General features: G+C 39.3%; 1 protein-coding gene across 15 annotated transcripts in view; it reads right to left on the bottom strand.

Moving 5' to 3' along the window:
- TRIP12 (thyroid hormone receptor interactor 12) overlaps nt 1–17,394 on the bottom strand; it is a 151,608-nt gene that overhangs the window by 79,614 nt on the left and 54,600 nt on the right. For 10 of the 15 annotated variants that reach the window (XM_066345266.1, XM_066345276.1, XM_066345268.1 and 7 more), the window contains exons 3-4: nt 16,224–16,346; nt 14,621–15,417 (exon numbers count right to left, since the gene is read on the bottom strand). In XM_066345266.1, the coding sequence (XP_066201363.1) occupies nt 14,621–15,417; nt 16,224–16,346 (920 nt within the window). The remainder of the gene's footprint in view (nt 1–14,620; nt 15,418–16,223; nt 16,347–17,394) is intronic. The other 5 variants (XM_066345277.1, XM_066345275.1, XM_066345278.1 and 2 more) reach the window with 1 other exon arrangement.

The following is a 17,394-nucleotide window of genomic DNA, read 5'->3' on the forward strand; positions in this document are numbered from 1 at the left end:
GTATAAACCTACAACCTACTGAAAACCAATTAAAACACATGTGCACAGGAACACACACACCTTTCCCCCAGGCTCTCTAATGCAGCAAAACTATTTATCATTTATTTGTATGATGCCACTCTGAGAAGCAAGCAAAATATACTGGTCAGATTAATACACTCTTATCCAAAAGCCTTTGTGTAATGAAATTTGATATAAATATAGACATACTACTTTTATCAAAGCTACTTTGACCTTATTACATTGGGATATGAAATATGAATTTGTTCCTACAAATATATTCCTGTTATCTTCATTCCTTTGGATAAAGGTAAAACTGGAAGTTAGTATTAGTCTCTTAAAAGTCCTAATTTATATCTTCTTCTGCAATACAAGTATGTCCTACTCTTTTTTCTTTCTTAAGAACAAGTATTCCTAACCCCAAAGTGACTTACTCAAAATTCAGGACTTCATCTTTTTTTAAATGATTCCTTTTGCAAAGTATAACATTTGAAATGTAAAACAAGTCAATCTCTCATGTATGCAACTGTAAACTTGAATTTTTAAACTTAAAAAAAAAAAAAGTCAACAGATTAAGCACCTTAGATATTTTACTTCCTGGACCCTTATTAGTGTAAAAATATTTAGGATGTTCTTGGGTACCTCTACATGTAATTGATTTTTCTAGTTGAAATTTAAAATTATTTTTCTCATTACATTACAGAACTGAAATGATTCCAATGCTGTCATTCTGCAGAAGAAATGAGCGCTAGTAACATGATTACTTACTTCCTTATCAGTCACCAAAAGTTGAACAATTCTGATCCTTGGAGAGGTAAGGTCTTTCACTCTTAAAAAAGCAGCAACATACAACTAGGCCATATATATTTACTGTCATACTTTTATTCTACTTTTAATTCTTACATAATCTGTTATAAGTATGTTAATCTTTGATATAGTATATACATATATGTCAGACCTATTACAAAATCCTACAAAGAAAATATAGCCCCCCATTATAAAAGCACACATTTTAGTAATGCAATAATTAAGTAAACTTTCCATTTTCCTAAAGATTTCTTTTGTCCTGTTGTATAAGGACTCAAAGTAAACATAAACATCAATGTATACTGCTCACAAAAATTAGGGGATATTTTATCACTTCAAATGAATATGTTTTACTTCTACAGGTGAGCAGTATATTTGATAATGTTTGAAAATCAAGAAGGGGAGGGAAAAATTAACCTAGCCCCTTTATTTAATGAATAATGACTCTATTCAAATACACGAATGTTTTTATCCTCCAACTTATACATTTATTTTAAAGTGACACTAAAAGATGACCAAGCAGACATCTGTTGTATTATGGTCCAGCAACCCTTTTGCTGAACACCCTGCCTTTCTTCTGTTTTTTGTTTCTTTTAATTCTAGGGGGCACTATCTCCTACTCCTTTCTCCATGTGGTACTGATAGAACTGTCATTCTCTGTGTCATACTTCTATTCCACAGTGGGACCCAAACTGGCCGGACTATTTCAATCATTTCCAATTACAATTCTACAACCACCATCTCACTTCTTCCCTCCATTACAGTGATTCATTCAAGAATAGGCATATGACCTATAGAGGAATAAGAAACTTTCTTATAGGCTGATATATAAATAAATGATTCATATATATATATATATAAATGATTGGATAGTATCTGGGGGTGGGAGAATGAGGAGATCATAAGTCATAAGATCTTTGAGCTCCTAGGTCCAACCAAGCCTGAAGCTAGCCAATCTCGAGTCTTTACCAGTCATGTAAACTGAATTCCATTTAATTTTGATTGAATAGTCATTACATATAAACCCAAATCTTCTGACTGTAAGTTATTATTAGAATTTTTATCCTAGAGTAGGTGTCAACAAACTTTTAAATCATGGGCTAAATCAAGCTAGCAGCCTGTGTCTGTACAGCCCACAAACTAAAAATGGATTTTACAATTTTAGAGTTATAATGAAAGAAGATGTGACAAAGACTCCATGTAGTCACTAAGCTCTAAAATAATTACTATATGGCCCTTTACAAAAAATGCCTACTGACCTGAAATTTGAAGAAAAAAAGAACAGTATACTTACCTAGTTTTAAAAATCAGTAAAAAATTTTAAAAAGAAAAACTTTTCCAAAACAAAATAAAAAATCCCTTTATGTTTAAAAAACAAACAAAAATAAAACCTGAGCTAAACAATATCTTAGTAATAAAAGTTTCAGTACTAAGATTTCTAAATATTACAGTATCTTGATTTTTTATTTAGTGTTACTTATTCCTACAGACAGCAAATATATTTCCATTTTAAAAAGGAGCAGAAAAACCAGTATGAATAAGGTATACAAACCAATACCTTAGCAAAGATAAGTGTTCAGAAAAATCACAACAATTCAATTACATATACAGGTGTCAATGGATGACTGCGATTGACCTTTGCCAAATTTTTGTGAATTAAAATACGCTAACAATTATATTACATATCCATTTATTTACATGTCAAATCTACTCCAAAGGATTTTCAGAACCACCCCTTTTTCATTCATGAAAGGAAGGAAAACAGCACAAATAACAAGACTATTATTAGCACACATTAATAGTTTTGTTTTTTGTATTTTTCTGAAGCTGGAAACGAGGAGAGACAGTCAGACAGACTCCCGCATGCGCCCGACCGGGATCCACCCGGCACGCCCACCAGGGGCGTCGCTCTGCCGCAACCAGAGCCACTCTAGCGCCTGGGGCAGAGGCCAAGGAGCCATCCCCAGCGCCCGGGCCATCTTTGCTCCAATGGAGCCTTGGCTGCGGAAGGGGAAGAGAGAGACAGAGGGGAAGGGGGGGGGGGTGGAGAAGCAAATGGGCGCTTCTCCTATGTGCCCTGGCCGGGAATCGAACCCGGGTCCCCTGCACGCCAGGCCGATGCTCTACCGCTGAGCCAACCAGCCAGGGCCAGCACACATATATAGTTTAATTTAGAATCATTTAATAGGGCCTTTTTTCTACTGGAAAAATTGGACCTAATAAAGATAACTAATTAATAATGGATATATTCTCAGTAACTAGCTCTTGATTCCTTTAGCCAAGACAAAATCATGAGAACTGGTATAACTTGGTACTGTTGTCTACTTTCAAGTTTATACACCTTTATTAACAGCTCCTTTGCTAAAATGAAAAGTAACCTATCATGTGTTTATTTTAAAATCACTCAGTAGTAATAAAAGAAAGTTTTGCAGATGACAATGAGGAAAATCCCAAATTAGATGTCTAAGCCAAATTTCTATTTCCTAGTCAATGCACAGCAATTTCACACATTGAGTTGGCAATATGAATTTAAGACATTAGAAATGTGCAAAGATATCCATCTAAGCATTATTTTTGATAATGAGAAACTGAAAAAGAGCTAAACTCTAAAAATAAGGAATGGTTAAATAAACATCAGTATGATAATACAAACTGCAGGAATACAGTGTTAGTTAATGAGGATGTGAATAAATTGGCCTTTTTATACTGCTAGTGAGAATGTCAATTCATATATTTCTAGGGGCAATTTAAAACATACAAAAATATGTAAAATGAATATAATTGGTGACCTAACAAGGAAATAATGTGTAAATTACGAAGCAATTGTCAATTTAAAAACCAGGAAGACTATAAATGCCCATTAGTTGAGAATGGGCTAAATTACAGTACGTTCATATATAAATGCGGAAAATGATGTAATTTATGTACCTGAAAAAGGAAAAACATTTATTAATAAGAGTTGGCAGATAAAACACTTTGGTTTCTTCATATCTGAAACATGGGCACCAGCTCATTCTGAGGATAAAATTTAAGTAAGTGTCTATCTAGTATGGAGCCCGGCTTATAACACACCCACAAAAACCGAAGCCTACAGTCATGCAGAACAGGCTCCTACTTCTGAAAAAGCATATGCATATACACAGAAAACTGTCTGTCCTCCGGGTAAATACAGAGACTGACCACAAGCATTCACATCGGCCCTCTCAAGAACTCCACTAAAATAGCACTGAAAGAATCTGAAGCATAAATCCACCAGAATGGGAAGAATGGAAGTGACAACTACCACAACACAATTTGAGAAGATGAAAAACAAATTCCAGTGCTCAATGATCTGAAAAGTCCAGAAAGCTGAAGGCGGAAAACGAAGATAAACTATCAATTAGAATGGCACTCAGTACCCGACAAAGGTTCAGGAACTGACCATACCGGGATCCTCTGTGCTCAGTAGTTAAAACTGAGGATGAGTTGACAAGCTGTCACGAAGCAGTCAGTTCCCTAGGTCCCCTCCCCCACATGCACAGCTGCATAACTGTCCCTGTCCTGAGGCAGCAAACCACAAGACCTTTATCTTTAGAAAGTACAAAATAAATTTTCATTGAAAGTACAGTTGCACATTTCTGTACCATGCCACAAAGGAGAAGGAGGAAGGAATATAGACAGACACAATGGATGACATATGGCCTCTCTTAAGTCTCTGCCAGCTCAGCCTCCAGAGCTCAGCCTCCAGAACTCTAGCAGTTAGGCCTTGACCTACAGACAGGCATCTGGAATCCTCCCTGTGGAATTTTATCAGGCAAAGAAAAATACCTAAAAATAATGATAAAGGAGGTTTCATAATGAGTAGCCTAACCAGTTCACTAGATAGTGAATCTCAGTCAAATCTTATCTACACGCTCAGAGGTTACAAATTAGATTTTTGGTCCCTATTCACTGAGTATAAGGAAACAACCAGGAATTACCAGAATCTGAGGAAAATTCTTAGTATGAAGGCCAAAAACAAACCAAACCTAACCAACCCCACATAAACGACATAAGGGGACTATGCAAAAAAGGAAAACTCTCTCATTTGGTCCTCAAAGAAGAAATGTATCCATAATAAAAAAAGAAATGAGAACAAAATAACCTCTTGAAAATGAAAATAAAGCAATCATGAAAAAATATAGAAATAGAAAGTTTGTAAGAAGTTATTAAAAAAAAATCTAGACCTGTGGTGGCGCAGTGGATAAAGCGTCGACCTGGAAATGCTGAGGTTGCCGGTTCAAAACCCTGGGCTTGCCCGGTCAAGGCACATATGGGAATTGATGCTTCCAGCTCCTCCCCCCTTCTCTCTCTCTGTCTCTTCTCTCTCTCTCTCCCTCTGTCTCTCCCTCTCCTCTCTAAAAAATGAATAAATAAATTAAAAAAAAAAAAATCTACCAGAAAGAAAAAAAAAAGAGAAAGAATAAAAAGTTAAGATCAGAACCATCCAAGAGAACAATCACCCAAGTAATAGGTCCAGAAAGAGAAAAGAAATAGTAAGGTGACCAACCAAACTGCTTTTGCGTGGGACAACTGCTATTTTAAGACAGAAAGCCCTGAGTTTTGGGGAATGTCCTGACCCAAGGGAAACCAGGAGTTCACTACTGGGTTCACAAAAACAGAAAACAACAAAATAATGATTAAATTCAGAAAAAAACAAAAATGTGTAAGAAAGGAAAAAGTTGCTACATGGCTCTGTCAATAGCATTTATGTATCCATACAAGCACTGAGCACCAATCACGCTGGGAAAATGAGAAGTATGTACAGTAAGCATCTGGTGGGTGACGAGGTGGTATAAATCTTCCATTCAATAGTGCTTACTTTTACATTCAATAGTGCTCACTGAAAAAAATCAACAAGTAGAACGTCTGAGAACATGATTTATAGACGCTAAAATAAGTACCAAAATAACCAGCTATAAGGAAGGGCAAAGTGGCAGAAACTCTGCCTTTTTTTTTTTTTTTTTTGGATGACAGAGACAGAGGAAGGACAGATAGGGACAGACAGACAGGAAGGGAGAGAGATGAGAAGCATCAATTCTTGTTGTGGCACCTTAGTTGTTCACTGATTGTTTTCTCATATGTGCCTTGACCAGGGTCTGCAGCAGACCGAGTGACCCCTTGCTCAAGCCAGCGACCTTGGGCTCAAGCTGGTGAGCCTTGCTCAAACCAGATGAGCCCACACTCAAGCTGGCAACATCAGGGTTTTGAACCTGGGTCCTCTGAGTCCCAGTCTGACACTCTATCCACTACGCCCCGCCTGGTCAGGCTCTGGCCTTTTTAAATAGTGAATCTTAATGATTTTAAACTGCATTTAAGCACTGATAAACATAAAAAAATAAGTTTTTAGCAAGATACACACAAGAAAACAGGTAGTCCTTGGTGATCAAATTAAGTGACTTTGTATTTTTCATATTGGTATTATTCTTTTTTAAAATAGCAAACATATCATCAGAAGTGCCAAAAATACTACAGAATACATAAGTTAGAATATGGAAGAGCAGGCCCTGGCCGGTTGGCTCAGTGGTAGAGCGTCGGCCTGGCGTGCAGAAGTCCCGGGTTCGATTCCCGGCCAGGGCACATAGGAGAAGCGCCCATCTGCCTCTCCACCCCTCCCCCTCTCCTTCCTCTCTGTCTCTCTCTTCCCCTCCTGCAGCGAGGCTCCATTGGAGCAAGGATGGCCCAGGTGCTGGGGATGGCTCCTTGGCCTCTGCCCCAGGCTCTAGAGTGGCTCTGTTCGCAGCAAAGCAACGCCCCGGAGGGGCAGAGCGTCGCCCCCTGGTGGGCAGAGCGTCGCCCCTGGTGGCGTGCCGGGTGGATCCCGGTCGGTCGGGCGCATGAGGGAGTCTGTCTGACTGTCTCTCCCCGTTTCCAGCTTCAGAAAAATACAAAAAAAAAAAAAAAAAAAAAGAATATGAAAGAGCAGTTTTCACTAACTTACGTGTAAGTTAAGTAAAATATACTTTGGCTAAATTAATTCTTATTCTAACCTGACATACAAAAGTACATATTAAACTAATTTTTTAAGTTTGGCAAACCATATTTAATATTTAATATATATTTTAGGAATCATTGTTGGTAATTTTTCAAAGCAGCTGCATATGAGAACTACTAAAGTTTTGTTTTTTTTTTAAATTAAGTAAGAGGTGGGGAGGCAAGGAGGCTCTGAGAGATTCCTGCATGCGCCCTGACAGGGATCAACCCCACAAGACCCCTATAGAGGGATGCTCTGCCCTTCTGGGCCGCTGCTGTTACTTGGCAACCAAGCTATTTCAGCCCCTGAGGTGAGGCCATGGAGCCCTCCTCAGCACCCAGGGCCAACTTGCTCATACCATTTGAGCTATGGCTGTGGGTGAGTGGGGGAGAGGGGGAGAGGAAGAAAGGGAGTGAGAGAGAGGGAGAGAGGGAGAGAAGAAGAGAGGGGGAGAGGGGGAGAGAGAGAGAGAAGAGGGGGAAGGGTGGAGAAGCAGATAGTCACTTCTCCTCTGTGCCCTGACCCGGAATTAAACCTGGGACTTCAACACACTGGGCCGACACTCTACCACTAAGCCAACCAGCCAGGGCCTGAACTATTAAAAGTTTTAAGTTTAAATTATTTTGCCCTGGGCCCTGGCCGGTTGGCTCAGAGGTAGAGCGTCGGCCTGGCGTGTGGGGGACCCGGGTTCAATTCCCGGCCAGGGCACATAGGAGAGGTGCCCATTTGCTTCTCCACCCCCCCACCCTCCTTCCTTTCTGTCTCTCTCTTCCCCTCCCGCAGCCAAGGCTCCATTGGAGCAAAGATGGCCCGGGCGCTGGGGATGGCTCCTTGGCCTCTGCCCCAGGCGCTAGAGTGGCTCTGGTCTCGGCAGAGCGACGCCCCAGAGGTGCAGAGCATCGCCCCCTGGTGGGCAGAGCTTCGCCCCTGATGGGCGTGCTGGGTGGATCCGGTTGGGCGCATGCGGGAGTCTGTCTGACTGTCTCTCCCCGTTTCCAGCTTCAGAAAAATACAAATAAATAAATAAATAAATAAATAAATTATTTTGTCCTGGCCAGATAGCTCGATTGGTTACAGCATCGTACTGATGCACAAAGGTTGCTAGTTTGATTCCCTGCTCAGGAACAGAATGATGTTCCTTCCTCCCTCTCTCACTAAAATCAATCAATAATTTTTTTTTAAAAAAAGGATTTTAACAGTTGTCTTACAATAGAGGAAACTTTTAATACTCAACCCTTTCCCTTTAAGCTCCTTACCCAACATCTCAGGAGACGAAAAGATAATTAAACTTTGTAAATTCAGTAGGGATGACCCTGCAAGACCAAGCTAGGTGAAATGAGGAGTTTAACTTGTATGTATGTATGTATGTATGTGTGTATGTGTGTGTATGCAACAGAGAGAGACAGAGGGACATCAATTCCTCATTGTGACTCCTTAATTGTTCAGTGATTGCTTTCTCATATGTGTGCGCCTTAACGGGAGGGTGAGGGTTGCAGGGGGCTACAGCAGAGCAAGTGACCTTGGGTCAAGCCAACGACCTTGGGCTTCGAGCCAGTAACCTTTGGGCTCAAGCCAGCGACCAACGGGTCATGTCTATGATCCTATGCTCAAGCTGGTGAGCTCATACTCAAGCAGTGACCTTGGTTTCAAATCTGGGTCCTCCACGTTCCAGTCTGACACTCTATCACTGCGCCACCGCCTGGTCAGGCAAAATTGCGTTTAACTTTTAAATTCTTTCTCTTGCTCAATTTATTATTTCTACCCTCAAGGCTAGAAGTGCAAAGCATGTCTCAGACTGACGGAAAGAGTCCCAATCCAAACAGAATTACCTTCCCAGAATTTAGCATCTGCCTGGTTCTTGTCTAGTTTAATAATGGCCACAGGCTGCATGTAAGTCACCAAAATGGAAATAAGTTGGTAACTACTGCTGACTATGTTATTAATAATTTGTATACTCGGCCTAGCGTGTGGAGGACGCGGGTTCGATTCCCGGCCAGGGTACACAGGAGAAGCGCCCATTTGCTTCTCCACCCCTCCGCCGCTCTTTCCTCTCTGTCTCTCTCTTCCCCTCCCGCAGCCAAGGCTCCATTGGAGCAAAGATGGCCCGGGCGCTGGGGATGGCTCTGTGGCCTCTGCCTCAGGCGCTAGAGTGGCTTTGGTCGCAACATGGCGACACCCAGGATGGGCAGAGCATCGCCCCCTGGTGGGCAGAGCGTCGCCCCTGGTGGGCGTGCCGGGTGGATCCCGGTCGGGCGCATGCGGGAGTCTATCTGACTGTCTCTCCCTGTTTCCAGCTTCAGAAAAATGGGGAAAAAAAAAAAAAAAAAAATAATTTGTATACGATGTCCACTTTAAATAATGGAGAAAAAACTAGATCTACAAATAGACACATTAGACTGGAAATATAGTATCTTTAAATGTTTCTTTAAAATTTTCTATAATTCCCCAAATTTTGATCACAAACTGTTTCCTATATTTTTGTCATCTATCTCCTTCTACAATTCAGACATACACATTTTGAAAATAAAATTATTTCAAAATTAGCTTACTTAAAAAAGGGGGTTAGTAAAATTATGTTGAAGCCAAAAGGAATTGTAAAAATATCTGTAAATATATTTAAAACACTGCAAAAATAAAAATACTTCTAAAAATCATTTGTATCATTACACTGCCCCAGTGATTTTATATTTATGCTATATAAGTTTTAAAAATGTCTATTTGCTTAGGTAATGTAACACATAGCAAGAATAATTTTCTAATGCATATTAAAAATTGTCACATAACACCATCCTTTCTGGGGTATTACCTCAAGACTTCTTCCAATTGATATCTGACCTCTGTCCCAGAGTTATTTTGATCAGCTGCAGCTGGCAAGCCACGGGCTCCAGGACGCCCATCACTGAAGTAGCTGTCTCACTAGTCCTGCCGCCAGCCCTAATTCCTTCCCAGGAAACGGTTCACCAGCCTCCTAACGCTGCCGCTGTGGAACCAGCACATGGAGAAAGGTCTTGCTACTGAAATGTCTGACTACCTTCATTACCGTATTTCCCCATGTATAAGACGCACCCTTTCCCAAAAAATTTGGGGACTAAAAACGGGGCAGGTCTTATACAGTGGTTGTAGATATTTTTAACTTGCATTTCCTGCTTTTTCATGCTTGTTTTGTGCTCACTGTTTTACTTTTTTTTTTTTACTTGCAGTCCCCACTATTTTCACGCTTGTTTTTTTTTTTCTTCTTCAAATTTTGGTCTCCAAAATTAAGGTGTCTTATACATGGGGAAATACAGTATATCATTTCCCACAGTGTGTTCCAGGGACTGCTGCTAGCTCCCAAGTTAATACAGGTGATCAAATAAATCTATAAAACACAGAGTTAAGAAGTTACTCTAAGATTTTACACAGCTTTCCTGTGCTACTACATAACCTGCAATTATCCCTTGAATGCTATCTGACCATGGGGAAATGCGTTTTACAACGCATCATTTAAGTACTATTGTTCCTACAATTTGAAAAAAAGCTGCTTTACCATGATGTTTTCCTGACTAATCATATCTGAGAACGAGCCTTTTCCTGGGGAAATATATCACAGTCTAATTAACATGTGCACAGATTCTTAATAGTTGAAGAAAACAAATAATCTACCCAATTTGGAATGCTTTCTATCGCACCAAGTTTAAGTCCATTCCACTTTTTAGATAATTTACAGATTTTGTTTCCCTGAAAAATCTGTCTCTCAACTTCTACCCATTAAATCTAATTTTCTACTCCCTGGGTTAATGTATAAAAAAAAAATCCTGATGCATACAAAAGCCCTCCAAATATACAGCACAACTCTCAATGCACAATGATATATATATTTACACAGTGCTTTACATTCTTTCTTTATGCTCCACAAGAAGGAATGTTACCATTTTGCAAATAAGATTAGTAATTAGGTTGCCAATGATTAGCCTAACCTCACAAAACTTTAACAGAAACTAAATCTTTCAAATCTAAGGATAGAGACATTTTACACTGATAAATGGCCAGTAGTTATCAATCCTTCATTGTCAAAAACGCTGCTCGGAATATGTTTTCTCTCTTAATATACTCAAATTCAGCTGGGCACTCTAAATTCAGTGATGCAACTTATCAAAAACTATGCTAAGTCTCTCCTCCTCACATACTTATTGCTCAAATAGCTATTGTGCCTACTTTACAATAAAAACGTTAAACTTTCCCATAGCCACCAGGTGATTAAATGGCAGATGTAGGGTTTAAATCTAGGATTTTAAGCTCTATATTAAGGGCTCTTTCTTCTCAACATACCATGACTTGAAACCCAGAGAGCCTAAAATACCGTACCTCACTTTGCTCCTAATATTCTTAAATAAAATTATGAAGCACTGCCAATTCTCTTGAAGTACTACTGCTTCTCACATAAACTCTTTCCTGAAGTGACTCATTTAACTATAACAAAATTTCCTGAGTACATCTGACTTCAAGAAATCTTCCTAGCCCTGGCAGTGGCGCAGTAGATATAGTCCAGGTATGGGTTCAATCCTGAGGTTGCCAGTTTGAGCGACAGTGAGGGCACATATGAGAAGCAATCAATGGGTGCACAACTAGGTGGAACAATTAGTTTATATTGCTCTCTCTGTAAAGAAAATAAAAGAAAGAAAATGAAAAAGGAAAGGAAATAAAAGAAAAGAGGAAAGGGAAAGGGGAAAGGCAAGGGGAAGGGGGAGGGAAAGGGAAAGGGAAGGAAGAAAGGAAGCCTTTCTAGATTTAGCTCTATCACTTCTTAGTTCTGTGGACTTGGATAGGTAACTTGACCACTGAACCTGAGTTTCCCAACGTGTAAGATAGGAATAATAATACCTGCCACGCAGGGGGCATTGAGAGTAAATGAGATGATTCATGCAAAATAGTTACTAGTTGTCAGGCACTTGTAATAATAAGCACATTAAATAGCTCCTATTATTTTATTTAGAAATGTGTTTCACTTATCTGGAAAGTGAATGGGAAGATATGAACCCTGGTTCACACAGTATTCATCCCTAGAGATGAAATCAATCCCTGTAAAGAAGAAGCCGATAAAATCTTGTCTCCCCTGGGATCTAACAACTCTTAATGATCCAAAGACGCTACAACAGTAAAATGTGGAAAAAACACAGGTAAAAAATAAGTGGTACAGCAAAGAATTAAACAGCTTTAAATTCACTCCTTCAGATCCACACTCTGCCACTTATAAGCTATAACGCAGGCAAGCTATTTCATCTCCTTGGCATAAGTTTTCTTAACTATCACCAAGCAGTATTTTTTTGAAAATTAATCACAATTGCATATGTAAAATACCTGGCACTTACTAGATGCTAAACAAAACTGGTTCCCTTCTCTTGTTTCAACAGCTTAGGCTATAATTAGAACTTAAATCTAGGACAGTGGCAGTGAAAATATAAAAGCTTTATTAGTGACCAGAGAACACACCGAGATTTTTAAACTACAAAGTCAGTGTGTGACCATGCGTACAGTGAGTGTAACACAGGCTATCTAGCACCTGGTTTTAGCATGGCACAGGGGCAGCTTGAAAACTTTCCGTGCTGCTTGATTTAAGAGCAACTTCACAACCAAGGAAATCCCACTGCTTGGCCACTGGGAGGGCTGAGCTTCCTTGTGAAAATGTTGAGTTCTCTTGGAAAAGAAAGCTGAAGAGGGGGAATAGGTGGTGATGGAGGGAGACTTGCTTGGGGGTGGGGAACACACAATGCAATCTACAGACAATGTACGGTAGAGCTGTATACCTGAAACCCCAACACAGTAAAAACAAAAGTCTTTACGAAAAGAAAATAGGGAAGCTGGTCTGTGAGAAGAGTCGAGGACATGACACTCAAGAACAATCTGCTCTCACCTGAGTGTGGACTCCCTAGAAATGAGAGTTGACAAGGAAGAGCTAGCTCTTCAAGTGAGGCCAACTGGAAGGCAGAGGGTGAGCCCATGGATCGTGCTACAAACTCAGCCTGGCCCACCAGCTGCAGAGATTGCAGAGCTACACATGGGGAAAGACATGAGCATGAACACGGACACACACAAGTGCACGGGAACACAAATACAGATGCACACATGCTTCTACCTCACTTAAAAGCAGAGAGGAGAAGAGGTATAAAAGACGACAGGAAAACCTTGGCAGGTCCAATGGGCAGTTGGCTGTCCCTTCTTAACCCAGCCTCTTATTTCCTTTTACTCCAAGATACCAATCTTGATCTTAATCCAATGTCTGTATCCTCAAATTCAAAAGGTTTTATACAGATGCACTACATATTCAAAATATTGAATAGAACAAAATTCGACAGTCTAAGACTAAAAGATGTTACCTTCATAAAAGCCCAATGATATAGGTTGAAAACTATTCTCGTCAAAGATTATCAAATAATGAATCAACTGAAAGTAGTTACTGATTGGAATGTTAAACTAAACAAAGCTAACATTTAGCTCTAATTCAATATTGGGTCAGACTGATTCAGTGCTAGCTAAATTTTAAGAAAACTACTCACAGACACTATATAAAACCTTCTATGCCTGACCAAGCAGTGGCGCACTGGATAGAGCGTCGGACTGGGATGCGGGGTACCCAGGTTCGAGTTCCCAAGGTCGCCCAGCTTGAGCGCAGGCTCATCTGGTTTGAGCAAAGCTCACCAGCTTGGACCCAAGGTCGCTGGCTCGAGCAAGGGATTACTCAGTCTGCAAAAGGCCCACGGTCAAGGCACATATGAGAAAGCAATCAATGAACAACTAAGGTGTCGCAACAAAAAACTGATAATTGATGCTTCTCATCTCTCCGTTCCTGTCTGTCTGTCCCTATCTATCCCTCTCTCTGTCTCTGTAAACAAACAAAAAAACAAACAAAAAAAACCTTCTAATAACCAAGAAAAGGTTCGAGCCCTATCAAAATCTGGATCTGAAATTCTAAATAAGGGCTCAAAAGGAGGAAAGATGGTCAAAATTAAGATTCTGGGTCTGCTTAAGAAATTTTAGGAAAAAAAGAGAAGAAAAAAAACCACTTTACGCAATTACATAATTGAAAGGGTCCATCAACAGTTCTAATGAAATGAACTTCTGGCTTCCTGAAGACTTTTGGGGAAAAAGGAAGACTGTATGTCAAGATCCTGTTCTTCCATCTCATTTTTACATATATTATTTTCAAACATCAGTTCTTTCTACTCCACTGTAAGCTCCAAGAGGTCAATATTCTTTCTTATTTACCTAGGACCTAGGACCTAGGACCTAGGACCCAGGGCCGCAGTGCATGAAAACATGAGAAGTATTCACTTTTAGATTAAACCCCTTAAAGGCCATAAAATATTACATGTAAATAACATTTAATTTAACTAGGGTACATTTATTCTAATAACTCGGTATTTCCATACATCAATTTACAATACCAAACAAAACAAAACAAAAAACACCACATTTCACCTCCAATCCTCAAGACTAACTTAGAACTAGAATAGTTTTATAACTGGTTAAAGAAGAGAATCCAACCTGTCTGTCCCATCCTGACGTTAGGAAATGAGTAGCAAATGTTGCAAACATAAGGAAAGATACAGACACTGAACTATGACGGTGTATTAAGAAGTCAGCGTTCCTTATTGTCTCCATCAAACTCAATGTGCTATCAATTGTCATGTGCTGTTGTGCAGATACAGGGAGAGTAGTAACTCTAAGACTTCCTCAGACTGGAAAAACAAACCAACAAAACCTGACTCCCATGAAAGCATGACCACTTAGACAAACCAGGAGAAACATTCCTAGTTAAAAAAGAGGATCTCTCTGTAAACTTACTTGCTAATTTGGCCTGTAATCCAGAAGGTCCGGGTTTTGATGTCTCTGACTTAGAAGACCCTGGAAGAGACAGTTTTGTTTTAGGAAGGCCAACTTTCGGGCTGAAACGAGCAGCCCAGTCGAATTTGGAAGAGCCACCAGTTTTACTCTGTTCCTTGTCCCTGCTACTTCTTCTGGGACTGGGACTGGATGCTGAACGGGACCGCCTCGCCTTGTTCTGGTCTTTTCCTTGTTTCACCCTGGCACCTGGTGGCACAGTGGAGGCCGAGGCTACAGCAGAAGACGAGGAGGAAGTAGAGGCAGCAGAAGACTCGGTGATGGTGCTGCACCCAGCTTTGGCTGAGGCGGCTGATTTTGAAGCCAGCTTGGTAGGTTTTACTGATCTCTCTTCGGCACCAGTTGACTCAGACACAGAACCACTCTTTATACAAGAACTCTCTGTCCTTTTTCTCTTCTGACTCCGTGAACTACCAGTGGCCCCACTCTTCCTGGTGTGAGCCTTGCTTGTTGATGGCAACTGTGCAGATTTCAGTTGTTGGTCCTGGTCTAAATGTCTCTTCTTTGACTTACTATGTGGCTTGTTTGTTTCTGAGGGAGATTCAGTATGTTGAAGTGCTTTCGGTTTTTTCGCAGAGCTAGGAGAATTGGTCCTGTTGTAGTCTGGACTAGCACTGCGCTTCACTCCTTGAGAATTGTCTTTCTTAGGCACCTGTCCTGTTTTCTGCCTTTCTGAAGTATTGGCTCTGTCTGGATCCTCTGCTTGTGGAACTATGACAGCAGATGATGAACTGCAGCTTCTAAGAGGTTAGATAAGAAGAGAGTTAATATCAACCCACCATCACTGAACCAGTCATTTATTACCTCCTCAAATCTGTGGAAATAAATGTGCTAAAAAAAAAAAAGTACAGAAGTTTTCCTGGTAAGTCCAATAAATAACATAGCTCTTTGAATGGTTCAAAACTGAGAAAATAAAAAAAGTGAGCATAACTTTAGATGGGAAAAGGTATTAAAAGACCAGGTTTATTCTTTAGCCCAAAGATTACTGACACTAACACTCCTAATTACAAAACAAGAACTAAGATTATAAGAAAAAGAACGCTTTTTCAGAACCAGTTGAAACTAGAATGTTGGTGCTCTGTTTACAAACACAACTTCTTTGTTCAAGCTTGAAATAAACAAGCATTATATTATACACTTTCAAAACGAAGGTTAGAATTTTTTGTATTGTAGTATCATTAAATCCTTACAATTACATTCCTTTCCAGAGCCTCTTAGCAATCAGATCTTGAGAAATCACTGACCTATAGTTTTGACAATTAAAAACTAAGGAATATGGCAAAATGGCATTTCAGAAGTCTATAACAGCTTATTAAGAAAAAGGAGACCTCGTAGCTCTCTAAAGCAAGAAAAAAAATGCATTGTTGGGCATGTTCCATCAACTTCACTGCGAAGTTGATGAACTAACTATAAATGCAAAAGTTACACTCAGAATGAAAAAGAGAATAACAACATTTTGGGATAACCTGGTTAGTTTTAATATTATGCAATGATTCATACGCAAATAATTCTGCCTTGTAAATGTATAAGCAATGTTAAGATTTACCTTTTAGAAAGGTGTCCCCTTGACAGTTCAGTAGTATTAGACTGCACTTTGGGTGCCTTAGAATTAGATTTTCTACTCTCAGGAGGGCTATATCCCTTATGTTTTGCCTGCCCTAAATGTGACCTGTCAGTAGAAAATCAAACAGAAATCTATCAGAAAAATGAGACGCAAATACAATACTAAAAGAAAAATATTTTTCATTAAAAAAAATCCTCCCAATTCTTCATCATTAACCATAGCTACTTTGCCCAAATATTTCTATTATTAAATTATTATTCTATCACATAATCTAGCCAAAGAAATTGCCTCTTACAACCAATCCCTGAGTACTCAGAGTTAAGGTTTTTTATTATCAGTTGTTATAATTGCATAGCTATATTATAGTTGCTTAAGTAACAATAAATTTTTCAGCAATTTTACTGTAAACATTCAAATATGCTCAATTACTGCAAAAAGCAAATCCAGATTTTAAATCTAAACACTATTTTTAATAGACAATGTGACTATCATACCTTAAAAGATTTATAGAATTGGCAACTTTTGATCCCTACAATGATATTGAAGCCCAATTTCTACATCATAATTCAGGTTAGCACAGGCTAAATGCAGAAGCAGATGAAATCAATGCTCAAGCTGATATTACTTAGAAAATCATTAAAAGCACTAAAGAGTAAATAAACTTACATGAAATCAATAGTGACATTTGCTAAGAATTTAAAGCACTAATCAATAGAAAGTATACCCAAAACAAGTCCAAGAAATAAAAAATTTGCAACAAAGTCTTGCATACACATTCAAAAGATTCCATCACTGACACATGGTGGGGCTCTACACAGTAGGCTAAAGTAGGTTTACAGTGGTGAGTATGCGAAACAAGTTTATTCTTTTATTATTAGTTATTACATTATTTCCCATGCAAACAACTATAAACCTACTTTTGCCACACCTTGTATTTATAAAATCAAATTTTTCTGTCAGCATTGTTCTAAGAGCAAGTTTCAGGGGCATAAAGTGTTTTCAGTTGTTAAGATTTTTTAAGCCCTGGCAACAGTTAAATGAGATTTACATAACCAAAGGAAGCATGCATTATTATATACCCAGAGAAGCTGGTGTTACAGAGGTGAGCTATTAATACAACAGATGCAATTTAGGTAATTCACAACCAACATCC

Source organism: Saccopteryx leptura, chromosome 7 (assembly GCF_036850995.1).
Source record: "Saccopteryx leptura isolate mSacLep1 chromosome 7, mSacLep1_pri_phased_curated, whole genome shotgun sequence".
NCBI classification, from domain to species: domain Eukaryota; kingdom Metazoa; phylum Chordata; class Mammalia; order Chiroptera; family Emballonuridae; genus Saccopteryx; species Saccopteryx leptura.